At 39.6% G+C, this 23198-nt stretch overlaps 1 protein-coding gene across 7 annotated transcripts in view; it reads right to left on the bottom strand.

Annotated features, from left to right (window-relative positions):
• ADAM22 (ADAM metallopeptidase domain 22) overlaps positions 1-23198 on the bottom strand; it is a 133102-nt gene that overhangs the window by 62633 nt on the left and 47271 nt on the right. For all 7 annotated transcript variants that reach the window (XM_071560570.1, XM_071560564.1, XM_071560565.1 and 4 more), the window contains exon 4: positions 12348-12414. In XM_071560570.1, the coding sequence (XP_071416671.1) occupies positions 12348-12414 (67 nt within the window). The remainder of the gene's footprint in view (positions 1-12347; positions 12415-23198) is intronic.

The raw sequence follows: 23198 nt of genomic DNA, 5'->3' as shown, positions 1-23198 counted from the left end.
ACCTAGCCTAATGTACCAGCCATGTAAATCTTTATGTCCATTTACTGCAGGGAGGGAAAAGCATTAAAATTACAACTTTTTCAGAAGCCAGAAGTCACTTGCATGATGCATAGCACAGTCATTTTAGACATCTGACAACAAATGCTCTTGAATTTTGTTTTTCAAATATGAAAAAAAAATAAGACGAGACAAAAGGCAAGAAAATATATAGAATATGTTGGTAGTTTTGTGTTTTGATCAGGAAATCCTGTTCTGTTTTCTACAAGATGTGTAAACTACTTTTGAAAGCATCTACAAAGTATGGGTGGTCTTCAGCTTGAGGTGCTCGCCTTAGAGAGTATAGAAGCATTTATCAAAGCATGGGTGCTCACAGGAAAAGAGGCTTGACCTCAGCCTGGTCACTGGAAATCGTTAGTTCCTCCCCAGAATCCTCACTGGAGGGCTTGTGTATGCCATGCTGCTGTCAGAGCCCAAAGAGCCAGTGCAGCGCAGCCGGGACAGCAACAGCAGCAGCACTGCAGTGAAATGCCAGAAGTAAACAAAAAGAGAGTCCAATAAGCAAATAACAAAACTAACAATTAAATTTTGTGGATGATGTAATACCTTCTGAGTTATAAAATACTCTCTAAAGAGAATTCTTGTAGCGGTATTCCTGTAAAAGATATAACTGGAAAAAGTGCATGAGTATGGGAATAATGTTGAAAAGACTATCAGGAGGGAGTTGTACAGACCTCTGGCTGTGGAAGGAGTTTGGAGGAATCACATAAATTGGCTTGTTCTCAGAAAATGTAGTTAATATGTACTAGAAATAGAATCTCAGGCTCCATTAGTTTGCAAAACCATGTCTTTGCAAACAGGAGGAACATTTTTTCATACTCAGAATCCAGTCTGTGCCTCAAAAGTGTGTTTTGATCTTCTTAATGAGAATCAAATAAATGTCCCATGACAGTGCCTCCAAATTAATTTATTCTGTAATAAATCCATGGGAAAAAAATTATGCATACAGATCTAGAAAAGAAAGATATAAGAAATACAGCTCTAAATTCTTGCCTGGGAAAAATACAACTCAGATACACAAATTCTATTTTATTAAATCAAATCAATTCAACTCGTCTCATTGATCTATTAAAGTTCATGGTAATTTTGGTGAAGACAGAAACACAACTCTGATCTCACACTCAGGGATCAATTCTTATCACTACAAAACCACTATTTCTATATGCTAAAATCTGGGGGATATTTTTTATGTATATACTTATGTTCCTATCACCATAATATAAGTTCCTTAAAAGCAGTTAATAAAATAAATCTAAATTAATAAAATTTAACTTAATTTCTTCAAATGAAAATAGGGTTTTTTTCAAGTACTTGATGCATTAATAGTGTGTTAGTTTCTTTTTGAAGACAACTCTTCAGTGTATGAAATCCTGCTGTCAGGATACTCCTAAATGAAGTTCTGAGGATTTGTGTGATCTCAACAAGGAAGCAAGAGGTGATGCAGTGAAATCAGATGGCACAAGCACTGGAAGGTTCTGGGAGCACTCATAGCTCAGTATGCTTTACCATGTCTCAAGTTGATACAACATGTCAATAACATGTGGCATTTTGTGGGGAGGGTGCAAATCATATGTTGTCTATTTAGAAGACTAATTTTCAACAGTTCACAAAATCTGTGACAAGAGAAGCACTTAATGCTACAAATTCTGAGATTTGAATTGTTCAAGAAACCACTGGATGTGGCACTTAGTGTTATGGTTTAGTTGGCATAGTGGTGTTCAGTTAAAGATTGGACTCAATGAACTTGGAGGTCTTTTCCAATACTAATGTGTCTATAATTCTGTGATTCTGTACTGAGAGTCAGGACACAGGTATATGTTTATTTTAGGTCACATGTAACTTTGGACAAGAAGTTTACTGTCATTGCCTCCCTGTACTGCTGAGGCTGAAATCATGGTGGGTTTGACATATACTAAAGCTCTTTTATAGCAGGTGCTGTAATAAAATACACTGTACTAGAGGAGGAATCACAGTATATGGGAGATCTAAGACTGCTAAAAGATTAAATGTAGTCATCATATCTATCTTCTTTTACTCTGCTCTTGGAAACACTCCCTAAGGATTGGGGTTGTCTCTCTTTTCTGCTGGTACATATAGCAGTAGGACAGAGGCTGAAAATAAATCTTTTTTTCCTCCTAAAAATATTTTGGTTTCATGTGAAAATTAAGAGTTCCCTCAGAGGGAAGAGTTGAAATTAGCACCAACAGCAGTTCAGTTCAGAATATCAAGAGTGTTTTGCGAAGAGCTATTGGCTTCCTGTAGATATTAAAGCCTCTCTCTGCTCTCTCAAAAGCAGGCAATAATTGCCCATCTCAGCAAATGAAACCTTCACACTGGCCTTTGTCAGCTACTGGGAAATGGTTTAGTGTAAGATAAGAGGAAATCAGACCACTCTTCTAACTTATGCCAGCCATAAGTGTGAGCAGCACATTTACCGATTTCTGCTCTAAAATTGAACCTGGACAGTATGGAGTGTGGGAGAAAATTAGGGTGGTGGCAATGCCTGTAACGCAAAACCACAACCCACACAGGCACACACACTCATGCCCTATCCAAGGGCAGACTAATGTTACAGCAGAGAGAAGTTCAACATTTTTGCCTCCACAAGGTACACAGCCATTGTTCATGCTGTGGTTTGCACCATGTAAGGTAAATTTTCTCCCAATGCCTATGGCACTCTTGTCCATTTCCTCGGATCACTAAGTTATCCTTCCGCCATGAAACTTCTCAGTCTTACTGGTGACATCCAAGCGCAATACAAAATATACAGGTGTTTAATAAGGAGTCTCTTGATTACAACAAATTACAACAAATTAATCTTTATTATAGTGGTCAGTTTATGACATAATCTTCATCTCGATGCTTAAGCTGCATAATTACAGCAAAATCCTGATTTAGGGGTATTTGCACTGTGAACTGCTACAGCTCATTTCCAAGAAGATTCAACCTTTCTGCCCAAGTCAGCATGAATTTCCCTGCAGCCTGCCAGACAGGTAGTGTGACAAAGATACTGGAAAATGAGAAGACATAGATGCTAGCAATACAAGTAAAATCTGTCCCCATTATTATCCTTTAAGATAGTTTGTCCATGTTCAGAGAGTCACCGGCTGCTGAGTAGACACAAGAGATGAAAAACACATTAACCAATACTCATAGTTAAGGGAGAAATAAGTAAAGCAAAAGAACAGCCACAACAGTCAGTAATGGTAGCAGTTCCCTCTCCTCTGCAGTCACAGTGAAGAGAGGATATGCTGACCATACACTGACAGTGTTTGCTATTCACCTCAGAGACACTATGACCTTCCCAGGGGAGGAAAATAAGGATGCACATTCATCTGCTTGTGACATCAGATCTTCCAGTAAGCCGTTTTCTGCAGTTAGGAGAGATGCTGACCAGTCAAACTCATGCTACACTCCAGCCCTGACCCTAAAATTAGTAACTGCCGCCTTCTATGTATTCCTATTTGAACACTCATTAATCCAAAGGAAAGGAGATTGCTGGTCTAGTTCAAATCCTAGTAACACACCTCCCTCTTTTCCTTAGGGCAGAAAGCTCCCAGAAGGCCAGCTGAGTCTCAAGCCACCATTCCATGAAGTGCCAGGTAACGATTAGCTTTTTAAAGAGCTCCCTGTTGTGGAGCCACTACTTAGAAAACTGCATAACTAAGACTGCATGAACAATAGCAACAGGAGAAGAAAATGCACACTCACTGACTTCTACAGCAGAAAACGATTTGTGATGGATGGGTTTCTATTTGTAAATAAAAAAGTCAAAATAGCATTTTTACCTGTGTAACTGCAATGACAGAAAACATTTTTTTTCATTGACATGTGCTTCAGCAATTGGTGGGGACCAGGCTGTGGGGCTCTGCTGTCCTGCAGCAGAGCCCTAGGCTCAGCTCTTATGCAGCTCAGTAACAACTCCAGGGACTCTGACACCACCTCTTTTCAGAGTAGGTCTCTGGGCTTTGCTATGCTGTACTGCAGATGCCTGAAAGTCAAATGTTTCAAAAATGTGAAGGATGTCCTCCCTTCATAGAAGGACAGCTATCACATGTACTCATATAACTCAGAGCCAACATGCTGTAGTGACATTAGGTTATAACACTGTTTCAGAGTCTGAAATCAAAGATATGGATTCTGAAACTAGGATAAAGCACCATCACTTCTCAGTCTTCCCCACAAAATGCCCATATTTAAAGACTGTTGCCAGCACTCTTAGCAAACAGGGACACACATGTATGTGACAGGATCCTGCATGCAGGCAACTCGTTCCAACTGCCATCGGTGACTCACAGCAGGCACTTTCAGCAGATGGCACAAGATATCAGCCCAGATTCTCAGTTCAGAGGCCAAATGAGGTTTCTGTTTACTGCCCAGTAACTGTGAGAGAAGATGCTCTACAAACATAGCTGCAGGGTGTGGACAGAGAGCTCATGCCAGTGCAACACCATCTGGTCTGGATGCTGCCTTGGTATCTGCTTGGGAAATAGCCTCTTGACTTGCTTTGCCTCTACCTTGGTTAGAGAAAATTATTTTAATTACCAGCTGCCAGACAAAGATGAGGCAAAGGAGAACAGGCTACCTCTTCCTGCCTATTCTGTTGTTGTCTTTAAGTCAGCTCTTGCAGCAGTGCCTAGTCTCTTAGCCACGACATCAAGTAATTTTAATGACAGGCATTTTGACCCATTCCTGCATGCCTATTCCAGGGAAATGCAAGTAAACATTTTAAGGGACAGTATGAAAATTCTGTATAATTTCCCCATACTAATCTGTCATATCATTTCATCAGCCTGCCCTGAGTCTGAAGCCAAGTTATAAGCATGTGATTTACAAGATTACTATAAACACAACATAACACATACATGGATACCAGTCAGCAGAAGATAATGTACTGAGGAAAATGGAGAAAAATACCACACCTTGTTGGATCGTTATTTCTGAAAAACAGAAATTTCTCTCTAAGGGAAAATTCACAGAGTTGGGACTGTCTAGAAACATTAACCTACTGTATATAATACAGTGCCAGTTTGGTATCCATAGGGAACAACAGACGTGCCTAGGCAAAGCTATTTACAGAAGTCAAGATGAAGAGAGTAAAGATGTCAAGCTGAAAGTCTTACATAGGCAGGACTCCTTCAGAAGTACAGCAGCTTCTGTTTGCTTAGTGTAATTCCCCCTCAAAGGGATTAAGTTAAACCCAAAAAGATACTTTCATTTCTTAGTAAGAGCATGTACAAAGTGATTATAAATTCTTTAATGTTATAGCAGTAATTAATTTCTCTTACTTATACTCAGTCTTTGCCTACTCTGAGATTATGGAACAATTGGTTGCTACCACTTTCTGGGTACATATGATGTATGTTGAAGCTCATGGAAAATAACACATGAGGTGTACAAAGTCTTGTAAGATTTTTCTGCAAATTCAAGGTGCCCTCCTTCTGAGGCACATGAAAAATGCAGCAAGTACACAAGAGATGACTCCTGGTGGTCACAAAGTTGCTCAGCTTCTCACTTCAGCAGAACCAGGACTTCATCAATCAGGCACACATCCACAGAGAGATATACCTTTTAAGCTCTTGAAGACTTCCACTTTCTGACAATTTTTTCCCCTCCAAGACTAGCTAAACCCACTGGATCATTTTTTTATGTCACAAATAAAAGGGAGACAAGATAATTAAACCTGCAAAATCCTACATGAACCATGATAGTATAGTATCAGCAAAAACATGACCTGGGAATGACTGCTAATACAGAAAGCTGACACACTTAATTTTCTTCTTCTTGGTGACAGAATCGATGTAGAAAGTAAGCTGGTAATAGTAGAGAGATAATAAAATATAAAAAAAAAATGCTATTGCAAATGTGCATTAAAAGTGCCAGACTGCAGGATCATTAGGTCAGGCACATGCATTGTATACGAGGGCTGATTATTTTGCCCTGTTATCCCACAGATGATACGATGTTTTACTAAAGCCCAAAGGGTTTCACAATTCAAGCAATGGTAAAACACGAAAGTGAGCTATTTCTCAATGCCTATCAAGTCAGCATGACAGCATGATACTGCTGAAAAAAAGGATATCCAGAGCAACTGAAAACATACAGAAATTTAAAAATTCTGTCAACTTTTCATCAAGGCTCATACAGTAACATTAATTCCAGTCAAAACCTACAGGAAGTAATTTGACTGGTATACTCTAGGACCCCAGTTCCCTTCCATCCTGTCATTCCTTGTTGGACTACTACAGTCTGATCTTCCTCTTCTTGTGGAAATTTCAATTTATGAATTTCCATCATACAGTAAAACCACCTATAATTAGTGTAAGAAGTGGCCATTTGTTCTATCCCATTTTTATTTACTTCATTGGTCAAAAATAGCCATTCTCACACTGATCCTTCTGTGCACTCTAATGCTTTCCAGTTTCACACTGCTGGCAAATTTCATTAATAAACAAATACTTTGTAAGTCATTAAGGAAAATATTTGATGAGAACACACTGAACATCAAGCTTGCAGGAACCCCCTGCCAAACTGTCAGACTCACAGACTCCCTGTCAGCTCTTCTTCAGTTAGGTTACTGCTATCACTAAAAAGTAGATTATGGCCTAGATTTGTGATAATAATTTGCCATGAGGCAAACAGAGCTCTGGTGAGGGAGTAAGGGAGTGGATATCTGATGACATTACAGGAACGCTTACTCAAAATCTTCCCTCAAACAAGCTAGAGAGTAACTTTTCTGATACTAACAGCTTCTCTGCCAGAAATAGGCATATATAATTCCTGCATTATTTATGATTTTTTTCCTTCTCAGTTTCTTTTTCCCTCAGGGGCTCATCACTAGGTTGTGCAAGTTCCAGGTAAAAGTTCCAGCTCCCCACCAGGCCCAGGTTTTGGCCTCCCAGGGCAGGGTCTTCTGCGCTGCCCTCCCATCCCCTCCCTTCAGCCCAGCTCTCTCTCTCTCTCTCTCTCTCTCTTCTGGAGAAAATGTAGTCCCTTACCAGAAAGGCTGTTTAGCATACAGGCTTTTCTCACAACGGAAACACCTTCCTCTTTGGTAACAAAAGGGTAAGTTACCAAAAATTGAAAAAACGGTAGAGAGATTCTTCTATGAAGCTCAGACAGTGGATGCTTAAATGGTAAGCTATTGGTGGAGGCACCTTGCTGTAAGACTGGAAACATGGCAGTCAACCTACTCACTGGTTCAGTGTTTATTCTGGTTGTGCCACAAATTATTGTAGACTTATGATCTGTTCATACCTTTGGAGATACAACAAAATGTTGGAATGCTACAGAGGATAAGATCTCATCAAATACAGGCATCAAGATGTGACACAAGCATACTGCTCTCAGTCAAGGGACTGTACCTAAACAACTCCATTTGAAGGAGAAGGTTTAGCTGAAAAAGCAATATTCGCCATGTCAAGGGTATCCAGACTTCTCTGGTCTTTCAAGATTTTAATATTTTTCTCACTTCTATACTATTTCCTGAAAAGGGCATGGAAAGAGTCCTTCAAATATACATCATGGCACACACAAGACACGCCTTTAAGAGAACAAAGAACAATTTTCCCCTCTTGTGCAGAGGCATTAAAATAGCTGTAAGGTACAGTAACAGGTATCTTGCACACACTACTAGTCAAATTATGCACATAAAATGAGTACTTTTGTGAAATATCTGCTCTGTTTTGCTGTGCAGTATTAAAATGCATTTGCTCCCAAACCCCCACTGCTCAAACTACAACAATGGCACTTCTGCCAGAGCCCCCACAGGCCATGCTGTGGCACCCCAGCTTGACAGGACAGTTGCAGGCACCTTGAATAAAGACCACTGGGCACAGTCCTGTCCACATTCCCAGGCTAAGCACCACAGGGACCAGCAACACGGCTCAGCGCAGCCTGGGACACCAAGCGACAAGGCGACCTTAAGCAACAAGAAAGGTCTGGCCAAAGAAGGCCTATGAGGAGAGGCTGAAGGAGTTGGGATTGTTCAGCCTGGAGAAGAGGAGGCTCAGTGGAGACCTTATTGCTCTCTACAACTACCTGAAAGCAGGTTGTAGCAAGGCAGAGGTTGGTATTTTCTCCCAGGCAACCAGCAGTAAGACAAGAGGGCACAGTCTTAGGGGAAGTTTAGGTTAGATAACAGGAAGAAATTTTTTAAGGAGAGAATGATCAGGAGTTGCAATAGGCTGCCCAGGGAGGTGTTGATCCATCATCCCTGAAGGATTTTAAGGCAAGACTGCATGTGGCACTTAGTGCCATGCTCTAGTAAGCACAATGGCTGGATCAAAGGTTGGACTTGATCTCAGAGGTCTTTTCCAACCTGGTTAATTCTAAAGCTTCTCTATCAACACTACAATGGAGAAAAACAGTACTTAGCATGTCTCCATTTATGTTGTTCGATGCTACAATGAGTATGAACATGCTATGAGACAGAAGCACAAAGCAGTGTTCTTCTATGTTGTAAGCACTCTTGCTGTAATTTTGTGCCCATAATACATATACTGTGTTCACAGGACCACACTAAAGAATTTTAGACTTTAAGGATTGTCTATGAAATATAGTTCCTTCAAATTATATTTAAACATGCCATTAAAAATTTCTGGTATTCATCTACCATAACTCTACCTGTGCAAGTTCTCTGACTGGGGATCTGAATTATTTTCATTGCCTATTTTTTTTCAGAAAGCTATTTTCTAAGAATTCATAGAATTACCCAATGTTTTGGGGTAATACAAACAGAAAAATCTATTTCTACACACTCTGAAGAGGAAAACTGAAAAATTTTATATGAGAAAATATCACTGAATAGATATGAGTTGTTCCTTCCGAGGGAGAAAAATCCAGCAATGTGAATTACTCAGCACTATAGCTGGTTTTTGCCTTTCATCTAACTGACAGCATCAGTGACAGGATGATAATAAAAAAAAAAAAAAGAGAGAGAGATAAAAGGACACAGATTTATTGCAACAACATTAGGTATACACAGGTTGAGTATTGATGTGCTGTGAGCGCAGGATGATCTGGAATGACACAATCAGGAAAAGGCAATGCCAAGAAGGGTTTTTCTCCTTCTTATTAATTGATTATTCCCTTTGCTACCAGAGGAAATATAGGCCAACACTGTTGCTTTCCTGGGACTTAAGACACATGATGTACAGTAAAAGAGAGTGCAGGGAGAAACACTGAGATAAATCAAACTTCCTTTTGTTTTTCTTAGGCATTGCACATTCCTGCTGGTTTAATAAGAATGTCATAGGTTCTGCCCAACTGCACCAAATTAACAAGGGCATCTCACAGAGAAGCTTCTCCTCTACTGCAGCTCAATGCTGGCACCCTGCAAAAACATGTGTAACATCTTCCACCTTCACAATGACCTAATATATTAAGGAATTATGCTGAAATCAAATGTAATGCATTTGATAATATGATAAAAATGTATGTTAAACTGATGACTCCTTCCTATAAAAATCCCTTTGCTACTTCTAAGCAGCGTTTTTTATGATTTGAATGTTCCTCCCTCTGCACTCTGAAGCCTCGTCTGTAATGGCAGAAGATCCATATGTGTTTTACAGCACAGGAAGTTTTACTGGGAGGCAAGGAGAGGGGGAGGAGTGGCAGAAGTAGTTATCAACCCTACAGCACGTATGAGCCAAAGCAGGCATCCGCTCCCCAGGCACTTTCATGCCTGTAACATTCCCAAACTGCTGCGTGTATGCACAGCTACTTTCACATAGCAATTCAAAGTTCTGAACTTCTCCCATGTAGCTGACGGCACAAGAACAGCACCAATGATTTGTGTGTGTGTGTGCAGTCTTCCTGCACAGAGAAATGCAAGGGAAAATATGTATTTATTTTAAAACACACCTTTCCTTAGCCAGTAAGAAGGCCAAGAACAGAGGAGGCCATTTTGCTGCATAAACAGGCTTGCTCAAAGCCTGCAGCTGGCAGTGGATGGCAGAAGGACATTTTCTTTCTGTCACCACTTCTCCCATCAAAGCTGCAAGAGAGATGTTGCCAGGCTGCCTCTGTCTCTGCCTACAGCCCAAGACAAATTGCACAGAGGTGGGTGAAGAGTAGCATATTGAAGCAACTGATAGAAACTTGGCTGCTTTCTGAAATAAGTCTCCTGCCTCTGCTCAAGAATATGCTGCATAGCAGAGTACATATTTTGTGATTTATTTATAAGTTGCACCCTTTTACTAGCTATTTTTAAATAAGTAACTAAGCAATCTGCACAATTTCTAAAATCTAGTATAATACCTACGTTACCAGTTATGGTAAACAATTTCCACAGAAACTGAAGGTTCTAAATCACCGAATGAAAATGTCTTGTATTTGCAGTAAGATTTTCAAGGCATTTCAAGCGCAGTTTCTCAAATGCAATATAGATACTGCTGGGCTTTTCAAAAACTGCTTGAGACACAAAGTTCTTTAATGCACTTACAGGTGGCTCTAAACAATACTGGCCAGAGGGTACCAGATTTATTTTTAAACAGCTATGAGGTACCGAAATCAGCTTTACTCAGTGTCTTATATCAAAATGTATTTGGTAGTCTGCCCTTTTAGAAAAATCTTTCAGGATCTGAACTGCTCTGACAATGTTCCCATGATGGCAGCCAACAGGCTCTTCTGGCATTTTGTCACAGCAGCTGCTACCTTCTCCTGCAATTTCACACACTCAGATACAACAAAACAAGCAAAAAATTTCCACCCCCACTTCCTAGCATGCTTCCATAGGACTGCTGCCTGCAGAACTCCCAGAGCAGTGGAAGTGAATGTAGCAGAAGAGCCCCCCTGTACGGTCCAGCCACCCCTGCACCCCTCCCATGTGTATGCAAGGTGTGACACAGCAAGGAGAGGGAAAACACGTCCCTCGAACAGCAACCCCTCCCCTTTGCACTACAATCTCATGCCACTTTCTCTCCCAATTCAGCTCAGCTCAAGTATCAAACCACACAACAATGCTGGCTCTCTACTCAAAGCAGATTTGAGCATACTAAGCAGGGCAGTGATAGCCATCCCTGAAGGTATCCCATGATCTTGCATGGCAGCTAATTGAAGGGGAAATAATCTCTGGGACCCACGAGACTGGAAGCTCTTTTGCCCAAAACATTGTATGACTCTTCCTCCAAAAAGCCTGATCCTCCTCTCTTCCCCATGCCATTAATCAGTACTCAGATGCGAAAAGCCACTGATTTCATACATTTCCTTGCTTGATTAAGGCTTGCTCATGAAAAACAGATATGTCCTAATTCGGTGACGGGACTTGGATAGATTAACTTAGCTAACTTCCATATATACTTTGATGCAGACGAGTGGATTGCTTTGTACTCATTAGTATCAGCTATTATCTTTATTTCTGCTTTGACTCATATCCTGACTCTCAGTCAAGATGTCTTGACTGCAGAGCACAGTTGACTGAGAAATTAGTCTTTACAAATTAATGGAACACGTATGTGTTTGCCTCAGTCTGATAATGTATGCAGACAATTAACTCTAACAATAGTAAAAGAGCAAACTTCATATTTCCAAATGACAGAAGGGCTTAAACCAAAGGATATCTTCAGCTATTCCATGGCTAAAGGACTACTTTGCTCATTTCCATTTCCACTTTCACACTGCAGAGGTTAATGCATTTGTTTCAGAGTACTTAGGTGACCTCAGATTTAGTAAAAAACTTTAGGGGATTTTAAAAAACAATTACATTTTTAAAACATTGAACAAAAGTTTATCTGATATTTACCTGATAGGCAAATTTAAAGAGTTTCCATTATGCACAGCTTATAATACATTTGTGCACATTTTATGTCATCTACAGCGATTTTATAGCTGACATCAACAAAATAAGACCTAACAAACAGAAGGTCCTCAAGAAAAATCTCTAATGTTGCATGCATATAGCAAAACACTTGCAAAGGCTGGGAGACATTTCACAGAAGACAAGTGCAACAAATAGGATCCTGTAGTCATCATGTCAACAAACATACAGAAAAAGAAACTCAGGGCGAGGTTGGAAATATTATACTTTTTACTAGTAAAAAGAACTATCATATATATATTTCATGGATACCATTTTGAAATAAACATCAATATACTAAATTTGCCGGTGAAGTTTATTTGCTCTGTTTAAAAGTTGAAAGTTAGAAAACATGAAATATGCTTGCTTGAGAAGAGTAAAACAAATCTCTTGATAAATCAGATATCTCTTCTTTCACAAAAACAGGTGAGTTTGCATTAACATCAAAAGCCAAACAAATTAAAAAAGCAACACATAAAAAGGAAATTCTTACTTTAACTTCCACTGTCTTCCCTCCTTGCTCGATATGCCTCTCAAGATATTCAGAAGACAGCAGGTCACTGCAAGAAGAAATAAAGAACCATAAGCCTTGCACATGTGTTCTTGCACTCCCTTTCAGCAAGCACTGATTAAACATTTACATTTCAAAAGGGCAAAACCCGCAGGATACTTTTCCTAAAATGTTCAAAAAATCACTGAAAAAACCACCTCCAATGGACCTACACAGTGCACGGGATACATTGATTTTTAACACCAGAAGCTGGGACAAAATAAAATGAGAGGGAGTTTCTTCATGGAAGCTTCAAAACCAGCCATTTTAATAGACTTTTCTAATTGCTGCTAAAAGTGAACAGTACAGAAATTAACTGGACTTTAAGAAAGAAAAAAGCAGAAGAATGAGAAATCAGCAGGAGTGACTCCAACTGAACCCAGGGGAAAATGGCAGTTGTGTTGACTGCTAAGGACACAAGGGCGCAATAATGAAATGACCTTGCAACACCAATATGGCGAGCGCAGGTTTGCACTGAACTGGGAGGCAAAGCCATCGGCCACCCGAACTGCAGCCCAGGCAGGCTCAGAGTGCAGCTGTGAAGGCTGTGCTGGGGCCCCTGGGGCAGGGCCTGTCCTGAGGCATCCCCACTCCCACTCTCCCTGGGACCCTGAGCTTTAAAAATGCTAGAGGAAAAGGCTCTGGGCAACAGCAATCCCAGCCTTCAAGTACACAAGGACTTGGAACAAACACTGAAGAGAAAAAACAATCAGACCTGGGGCAAACATATACAAATTAAATGCAGGCTGTATTTACTAAGACATTTCAATGCTAAACTAGTCAAATTCTCTTCCTCATAGTTATTTTCCAGGCAAGCAAATCAGAGAATCACAGAATCAGTAAGGTTGGAAGGGGCAATATCATCTGCATCATAAATTTCACTAAGTTTTTTCAAAGACTGAAAAACTTTACTGAGATTAAATCACTATGAAGACCTGATATTGTCCCACCTCAGTGGTGATTAAACTGAAAAAGACGAACAATTGGTAAAGAAAACCTGAGAATAAGCAGGCAGGCTGCCAAGACAAGAGGTAATGAAAGGAGACGTCCTTGGCAGAAGAGGCAAAATTGAGTATTTCTCCTTTAAACCAGCAAACCACACAGGCTAGAAGTGAACTGACCTGCTGAGGGAGGGCAGGAACAGCAAAGCAGCACCCAGGTCAGTGACTGCTCACCTTTCCAGAGCTTTGCTCTGGCTAAACAGGGAGCAGGACCATAGACTTTGTTGCTCACAGAGACGTTGGTGATGGCCATGAGTAACCAGGACAAGGTTGGGTCCTCCCATATCAGCCCTAAAAACTGTCATTTGGTATTTGCCTTAATAACCCAGGCACAAAACCCAGGAGCATTCCAATGAAATAGCTGATAATGTTAAATTGGAAAGTATGGGGAATAAAGAAGAAGATAAAAAAAAGTCCCATAGGAAAGACCTGGACTATCTTCAAGACTGGATAGTAGAAATAGGATCAGATTCAATTGTACAAACAGCAAATTTATGCACTTAAGTGATGGAGGGAATTTCTATTATGTTGTTTTGGAAGGCCCGGTGTATAAGGAAGAAAGACATGACCACATTCATATCTGTCAAAGTGTTTTGCCAGATCAATAGGGCGTCTTCCTGAAAAACACAACTGTCATCCCAGAATACATGAAAGATGTATTTCCAGTCAAACTGAGGTAAGATTAATACCACTGCCCAAAGGAGAACTCTTTTCAAATACTGCAGGCATGTACTGGACAGCTTTGTTTACAAAGTTCCATTACCTGGAAGCACAGAGGATCCTGAAGTCTAGTAAAAAATTGAGTTAGGAGGGAATGTGAATGCAGCAGAGTTTATACAGCAAAATAAAAAGGCAGCTAATTAGGCTACAGAAGATGCTGGCAGAACCTCAAATGTACAAGGACTGTCAATGAGTCAATGGAAATTGGATGTTAAAAAACAAAAACCCCCAAGATTTTGTATCTAAGTGCAAGTGACAGTGGCAAGAAAAAGAGGATGCTAACAAATTTCTGAATGAGAACATCCATGGGACAACTGTCCATGGAGGTGGGGTTCCCTCAGTCACAGTGAATTCACAGCTGGTTGCTGCTGAAAGCAGAAGGTCTCACTGCCCCCTCCGGAGCAAGCATTGAATCTACCTTGTGTCAGCACAAGCACTCATCAAAACACATGGTGTCAGAACTAACACTCCTCAAACTACTCTTGGTGTCAGCACTGGCACATGTCAAGGTTCACTTGGGAGAGTTCAACATACCCATGTTTTTGCTGCATTAGAAAACTGAAATCCCTTGAGAAGAGGTACAATAAGCTCCAGAGCTGATGGAAAGGAGGGAATGTACCTGAGCAGCTACTAATTAAGGTGGAAGAAAGAGTGAGTGACTCCTTCAGTAACTGCAGAACCAGACTGAACAGTTGCCCCAGATTTGCCCTCTAGGACCCCCTTAAATCTGGTCAGGCCTGTATATCTATACTGATGCTTTGCACAGATGTCTGCAGATGACCCATTATTGAGGAGCATCTAAAAGAGATGCTATTGAGTGACCGATTACAATACTCTAATTCCTCTTAGAAGTGAATATTAAATATTTAGGATACTCATTCCCTGGGGGAAGCTCAAAGACTTCTATAAGGTCTCATATGACTTTTTCAGATTTAGAAACTTAGACAGATGTTCTCTTAAAATGTATTTAGTTCAGCTTGCTGAAGTTAGATATGTAGTTTCCCAGCATTCACTACACTTTCTTTCAGCAGAGGTTTATGCTTCCACAATTTACTAAAACCAGCTTTACAACTTAGGGCTCTACTTTTACTCTTCACTATTTCTGGGGAACTCAGTCTACCGTTGTCCTCCTTATCTGATGGCCAGAAATGGTTCTGCGCCAAGGAAGATGCAAGAGATTATAAATGTTAGATATTAAAGTAAGTATATAGTACAAAAGACAGACCTCAAACAGCATGGCTTAACTCAGAAATACTTTTATAGTTGTGTTTGGAAGGATGATAAGGAGAAGCATAGGGTCTGCTCTTCTGAGTCTGACAAAATTACTGCTTTTTAAAAGATACTGCTGTTAATGTTTTTATGTTCTGGAAAATCATATGTTATGTTCTCAAAGATCTGGATGTTGTGTCTAGTATGAGAAAACAAAGAGATTGATCATTCCCTGCTTTGCACAACACAAGAACTAGGAGGTAACAGAAGATATCAGTAAACTCAAAACTAATAAAAAGGAACATTTTCTAGCACAGCCACTGGTTACGATGTGCAACCTCTTGCCACAGGAAAGCATAGATGCTAGAGGTCTGTACTGGTTTAAGCTGGGATTGGACAAGGTAATGGACATAACTGAGAGCTGCTGAACATACAGAAATTGTACCTGACTAAGAGTCTTGAAGTCCTGGAAAAGGACTCTGGGAAAGTTTCATAAAAGCTTGTTTTGCTCTTCCACTTCTCCCTCGACATCTGCCCTGGGCTACTGGGATAGAGCAGTCAGCCAAGAATCCCTCCGACCTGACCTGGGCTGCTCTGCCCGCACCATTGCAGAGCTCTGTTTCTCCTAGGAGTTACAGAGGGTCCCCCAGGATCCAGCTTCAGGGCTGCTGGTGGTCAGTAAGCTGCCCTTCTCCCACCCATCACCCTTCTGATGGACATACCCCGGTCATTAAGTTGTGTTTACTTTCAAAGTAGGCCAAAAAAGCAATTCCTAAATGGGTCCATCCACTTTTTCCTCCCACTTGGTCTTTCCTTTTGAGGCAAAAAGGAATGGAAATTACTGGGGAGCCACTGGCACTCCCTTGCCTCTCAAGGTCTGTTGCAAGTGTCTTCATTCCTGAAATGTATGTGTCTGAAAGAGAAACACCTGCAGAGCCAAGAGCTCACCAACAGACAACAGGTCCAAATTAAAGACAATTTTAAAGCCTATCCTCAGTAATGTGGCAGGATATGTCCAAAAATATTTTGTTATGCTTTATTATTATGGCTCACTGCACTGTAAATACCCTAATAAAGGACAACACTCTTGCAGACTCAGTAATGCCATCAGTGCTATTACAAACTAAGCTACAACCTAACCACTACACACAATCCTGAAAACTCAGGTCAAAAGATTTGCTTCTCTCATGAGATCACCCCATAGGTGGAGGCATATTTTTTCTTCAGTACCTGTGAGGCACATAACTATGTAATTTTAATAGAAATCATTACTTTAAAACAAACAAAAAGCTAGATTAAAATACATGTGAAACATAATTCAAATTATTTAAGCAAGATAAGACAGAGCAATCTGCATTAAGATAATATGCATTTCAACATAAATAAATAAACATAAACACTTCCCTATGGTAGAGGTGAAATGAGGACTTCAAGACTTTGAGTCAGGTACAATTTCTGTGTGTTCAGCAGCTCTCAGTTATGTCCATTACCTTGTCCCTTCCATACAGACCCAATAGTATAAGGGCCAGAACAGAAAAACAAGCAAGCTCCTCTCTATAATTCTCTCAGTCACAACAGTTCACAAGAGGCAGACGCTGGGGGACTTTTTTTTTTACAGAATAGGGCCCCAACTAGAGGAAATTACCATTATCCAAGATGATGCATATATCTGCACTTAAATTGTGCCTTGAATTAACTGCAGTATTTGCACCGGAGGTTTACCAAAACAAAACTGGGATTGGGAATCCAGGAAAACATATCAGCTTTGGAAATAGATGGGTTCCCCTGCTAAAAGAGGCTGCTCCAGGAAGAAAAAGAGGTTAAAAAAATGTGTTGGCAAAACAAAAGAAGACAGGTCAAGTGTTTAAAGAAACAGAAACAGAAACAGAAGACTACAAAGCACTTCAACTCACAAGAAGAAAAAAGAGGCCAATAAAGATTTTTGAAAAAGGAAGAGGTTTGTACTTTAATATGAAATGGATAAAAAACTGGGAATTGTCTCGGGAAATTTAATAGAAACTTTCACTTTTAAATAGAGAAGGAAAATACCTATCACCAGCTTCTGAACAAAAATGAACTTTCCAGATTTAAGAAACTGAAAAGACTAACAGTTACAGGAGAAAAAGAGCAGAAACTATGGAGACCTCTTTAGAGGCCATAAGAGGCATTACAAGTCAAGAAAGGTAGAAATAAAGGGAGTTCATAATCAGAGTACTAAAATGCACCTTTGTCAGCATCAGTTATAAATTGAGAGAAATTACTGGCTTCGTGATATCTTATATCGTTGCTGTGTATGCTTGAACACCATAAGATGTCTCTATCATTTCTTCTTTGTTCACCCTTTCTTTCTCCACAGCTCTCCATTATGCACACTTGAAATTTCAGATTAAATATGGTGGCAGACAAGGACATCAAATGAGAGATCTGATGTAAGATGCATTACTGAAAAGCAAGAGAGGGTTTTAGTTACAGTCAGCAGAAAGGTCTGGATGGGTCGAATGCCAGCAGGAAATTACCAACAGATATATGGAGACACTCAAGAGAAAACAGTTTCAGGGAAATGATGGAGACATTGATAAGAGATAGATGCCATATCAACTGCACAACTAACACTAATCCATGTTGCAGAGCAAGCTTGAGAAGGAAGCCTCCTGCAACATCATGCCTGAAAGGACTGCAGTAAAGGAATGGGCACTGTTTGAATGAGGAAATTTCCCACAAAATGAAATATTTTCCCCTGATGGTGTAGATCTATACCCCATATTAACAGGACTAATAGATATGGAAGGAGTGACTATGGGAGGCAATTTTTAGAACAGCCCATCTTATACACCAGGAAAGTGAAGGCAGATTGAGTATCATGAAACAAGGACTAAGAAAGTGGAAGACTAGATGAGAGGGAACAGAACAGATGTTTCTATCTGACAGTTAGTAAGAGTACAAGGGACAATTTGTATTACCTTGCATTACACTATGGTCCTAAAACATTTTCAGTATCAGCCACGAGCTAAATACAGCAAGATAAACTCAAAAAAGCCACTTAGCTGGCAGATTTCTGTATCTGACTACCTAGGATATCTTAATTCTCCTTTATCCTCATGCCTACCCAGAAACCTCTCTGCTCATACATGATCTTTCTTTGCCTTTAGGAGGGATTTTCTATCTCCATACTCCATGAACCACTCTGCTTTAATAGCCACAGCTGTAAAACTTTCATCTCCTCCTTCCCATCAAAAGAATTGTTGAATTTCTTTTTATGTGGATGGTTAATTTAATTAATGACTGTATCTGTTAAGTTAGCCAAATGGACTAATCAACCAGAATTAGATAGCTTCTCATAGATATGGCAACAGTTTTCACAGTGCCTACTCAGAGGAAGGAAAAAACTGAGAAAAACAAAGCCATTTCTTGTCTGCACAAAATGACATTTCACCGCTTTATAAAATATTCTTACTGTGCTTTTCTATCCTTGTTGCTGCTAATATGAAGGGGAGAAAGGAGAAAGTAATTTCTTACAATTTCTACTCCTACCAACTACTTCTTCAAAAAAAATTAGGAATTTAAGAATGGGTTAAATCCTCAAGGGATTATACACAAATGCTGAGTTGTACCCAATCACAGTCCTTTCTCAGAACTTAATTTCGTATTTCAGTAATAAACAATGATCACAACTACAATCTCTGATGCTGTTTCTTCCAAATACTAAAATTTGCTCATTTTTTTATCTCTACAGTACTTGTCTCTCAGATCTCTAATGACATCTGACTTGAAAATGCACTTAGCCCCTTTATCCCTTAATAGCTAATTTGCCTGCAGGACAGAATAGTAACTGCCCTGCACCCCACTGCAGACAGGAAACTGCAGAGCAACTCTGCAGCCCTGTACAGGGCCCCCACCTCTGGCATCAGAGAAGGTGTCTCACAGCTCTAGCTTACCATAAGCATGTATTTCATTTACTGAACTGGCTTTGTTTCTTGATGGGAACAGGTTTAAGCAGGTTGAAGACATTCTTTCTTAGTTTCACAAAATTTCTATTACACACATGGTTCCTATTACTAGCATTAAAAAGGAGAGAGTACACAACAAAAGCTGCAAGGAAAACCTGTAAAGCAACAGCAATAGTTTCAAGGCTTAGGTTGATGTGACCATATCCTGATGCTGGACATGCCTTGTGCACATGAACTGCATCTGAAGTAAATCCAGAGGGCATTCTGTCATGCCACTTTCTATCTACAGTTACTATGCTATGGACTTTTTGGCCCACCCTTTACAATCTTTGCAATTCAGTTTAAATTCCTCTATCTAATGACCATATGGGCAATTTTATGAGAATATAATGATGAACAGATACTGCTTATATTTTCTGGGACAGGGCAGGGAAAAGTTTATATTTAATTTCTGCAACGAGGAAGAGATATGCTTACAAACTAACCATTCACTCATATCACCACGAGTTTCTTTTCACTATGTTTTAAGGAAATCTGAATATAGCTCCCTACCACAACAAACTAAAATATAGCTAAAGCAGCTAGGAAGTCATAATTTCAGGTTCTATTTGTTTTTTGCCACTTAAATATTAACAATAATTTGATTATATTTCTTGCATCAATATTAATATTTCCTAATAAAAATACTGACATTTGTAAATCGCATCTGATATTATATATAATGAAAACCCTTTTTTTTAAATAAGGCATTTTAAAACATTTTGTGGCACAAGCACTGCAAAGGGCACAAATTCAATATAGCAGTTAATTCATGCTGCTAGTGATGGAGAGAAGATGATAACAGTTTTCTGTTTCAGACAACAGGGAGATTTAATCTACTACACTAACAAGGAAGCTGCACACATAGATACAGATTTTTCCCAATATCCATGGAAAGACACTGCTACTCAAGACGTCCTAGTGCTAAACTAGACACTTCAACAAGCAGAAAGAGCAGACAGCAGCTGTTTGCAAGACTGTTGTCAAGCAGAAAGGTGAAATAGGATTTTTCTTGCTCTAAACTTCTGCTTTCACAGGCAGAGTTGAAAGCAGACTGGGCAAGGTTCACTTTGTTCCTTACTCAGTTTTCCTTACAGTACTCATGGCAATGCAAGTGTCAACAAAACAATCATTTTGCTGATAACTTACATCAGTGTTTTCTCAAGCAATTACTTTTATTTTCTTACAGAAATTTCATTAAAATGAGGAGATACTTTCAGATCATGTTCATACCATTACTACAAGGCAGTTTCCTCAATGCCATTCTGCTCATACACTTGTTACTTTAAAGTCAGGATAAACATAGTCAAGTTTAGTATTTGAGAAGATGGTCAATTAATAAGAAAGGGAAGAGGAATGCACAGAAGAAGCACAGGCTACATATTTTGCTGCACAAATGTGCTAGTGTGGTCTAATCCTAGTTTTCAGTATGCCTCTTAATACAGTCAAACTGTTTATACTACATGGAAAATCATTTCCCAAGTAAACTCATTTGTGATTTCAACCACATTTCTACACTATTCTTTGTGTATTGTCAACAAATTCTAGACAGAAACTGAAACATTAAATGCATAAGTGCTATATATGGTCCTGATATTACTTTGTGCTATAAAATACAAACACACACATTTTCCACAGGACACCTGTATCATTTAGTGAATGGACTTTACCAAATACTTTTATTTGGTGGCTTCCTTCAAGATTTGCCCTCAAATTTTAGTTACTGTATACATGGTCTTGCCCTGAAGAAAATACACAAATTATTGCTGCACTCCTGTACATTTCCATTACACTTTCTCAAAGTACTCACAAAACACATATACTGAGTCCTCTACATACTGCCCCCCAGGAGAGTTCATGTTAGCAGTTCCACAGAAAAGTATGTGTTTCTTTTGGGTGCCCAATTTAAAACTTCACAGAGCCATATATAGTAGAAATACAGTGCCCTTTTCATCTTACCACATTTCAGATGTGTTCTGTCCTATGGTGCAGCTGGGACAACTTGAGAGCTCCTGGAGCTCTTCAGAGCTGATGGATCCCAAGCATTCTCCTCGTGGTGAGACTAAAGAACAAAGAACTGCCACTAGAACAAATGGTGAAGGCTTCACTTTGGAGGATGTTTGTCTAGAGCCATGCAGGAAATCACTGTCAAAGGGACCAGATATCACCACTTGCTTTGCACATATGCACTTTCCAACCCAGTAACAGCTAAACTGGGACTGTCGAGCAAACCCCCTCATTGCCAGCACAGCCTTGCTTAACTCCCAGGTTACACTGGCAATGAACAGCATATGATTACAGAAGTAAAATAAAAAAAAACTTAAGCTGCATGAAATACAAGGAATATGGATTATGCTGTGCTTCAGCCTCTGACCGTTTCATCACCCCCTTCCAAACTCCCCATGTTGTACCTACGTCCCCCTCCCAGGTCACCTTCCGACTCCTCCTTTATTCCCCAGCCATCACTCCTCCTTATCAATCAGCATTTCCATGCCACTGCTTTCCACTTCTGCATGATGCCAAGGAAGACCAGCAAAGGAAGTCATGAGAGATACAGTTTGGCACTAAGACTGAATACACCCATCCTAAAATGTGCATCCTTACTGACAGCAAAGCTTTCCCCTGTTGTTCTGTCATTTCTTTCATAAGCACTTAGGACAATCACCCCCTTGCTCTCATGGTTACCTGCTGTTAGAACTCTGCATTTTACCCTCAAATTTGAAAGGTTGTTCCTGCACCAAGAACATTTTATGTAATCATCTCCAGGAATAGTAATTTCTTCTAAACTGTGCACTTTTATATAATTATAGAGTATTCATATATATGGATTGAAAAATTATGGAGAAGTTTGTTTTTATTGTTAATCTAATGAATTCATCCACTCTTCAAGTACCTGGAATGTTTCAGAAAAAAAAGACCAGAAAAAATGGTTACCACTACTTTTATCTTTGTTCTCAAAAGTCGTGAACTTCAGAAAAGGGTATACCTGAAAATAGTTTCAATTTAAAACATAGCAAACCTTAAATCTAGGAACTAATTAGTTGCTTGAAACTATTTTGATGAAGACAATCTGCTAGAATTTGGAGAGGATAGAAATGTGCTTGAAACTCAAAGACATTGAAAAAGCCTGTTATTGTAGAGGGGCTAAAGAAAATTGAATCAAGAAAACATTTACAGTGAGAGGCAAATTAAAGAGCAAGAAACTGAAATTACCTGCTGTAGCACTGTAATATCTCTATTTTAATAAAAAAGGTCCCGTTTAATAGCACAGAACATTGTGTGCATTAGAAGTCAAAGGTCTCATACTTCATTTGAGGGTGAGCCAAGATTTTAGTCTGAAACTATGCAAACAAATCCAATGGCACAGTTAAGGGAGACAAGGAAAGAAGTCTCTTGAAGAAGCAGTCTGCATTACTGGGAAAATACCCCAAAATATCCACACATGACAAATGACATAAGGGTTTATGAGATAAAATTCTTGGCTTATCTTACAAATTAATGAAGAGTGGGAAGACAAGAGTCGCTTAACCACCAAATCCTCAGGAGTCAGATTGTGAGACAACAATAATCACTTAACCACAGTCCAATGAATTATCACAGCTCCCTCAAACTTGCAATCATCAATCTTCACTTAGCATATATAGCTACAAGAGTACAGCTAGTTTCAGAGAGCCAAAAAATCTATTTTCTAATGCTGTTCCAAGTCAAATTGTCTGGCTTGCCAGATGGCTCTGGCATTGCTGATGACCCAGCAGGTTACTTTGCCTCCCTGTGTGTTACCTACCAGTAAGTCATCCTCTCTAGTCTGAAAAGGCTCTTCAGTTTGGAGGATAGGGTGAGAATGGGGGAATATGATAGAGGTTTACAATATCATGTAG

This window comes from Pithys albifrons, chromosome 7, assembly GCF_047495875.1.
Source record: "Pithys albifrons albifrons isolate INPA30051 chromosome 7, PitAlb_v1, whole genome shotgun sequence".
Taxonomy (NCBI): domain Eukaryota; kingdom Metazoa; phylum Chordata; class Aves; order Passeriformes; family Thamnophilidae; genus Pithys; species Pithys albifrons.
Note: the sequence above shows the minus strand (reverse complement) of the source record. Positions and strands in the feature narration are given on the sequence as shown.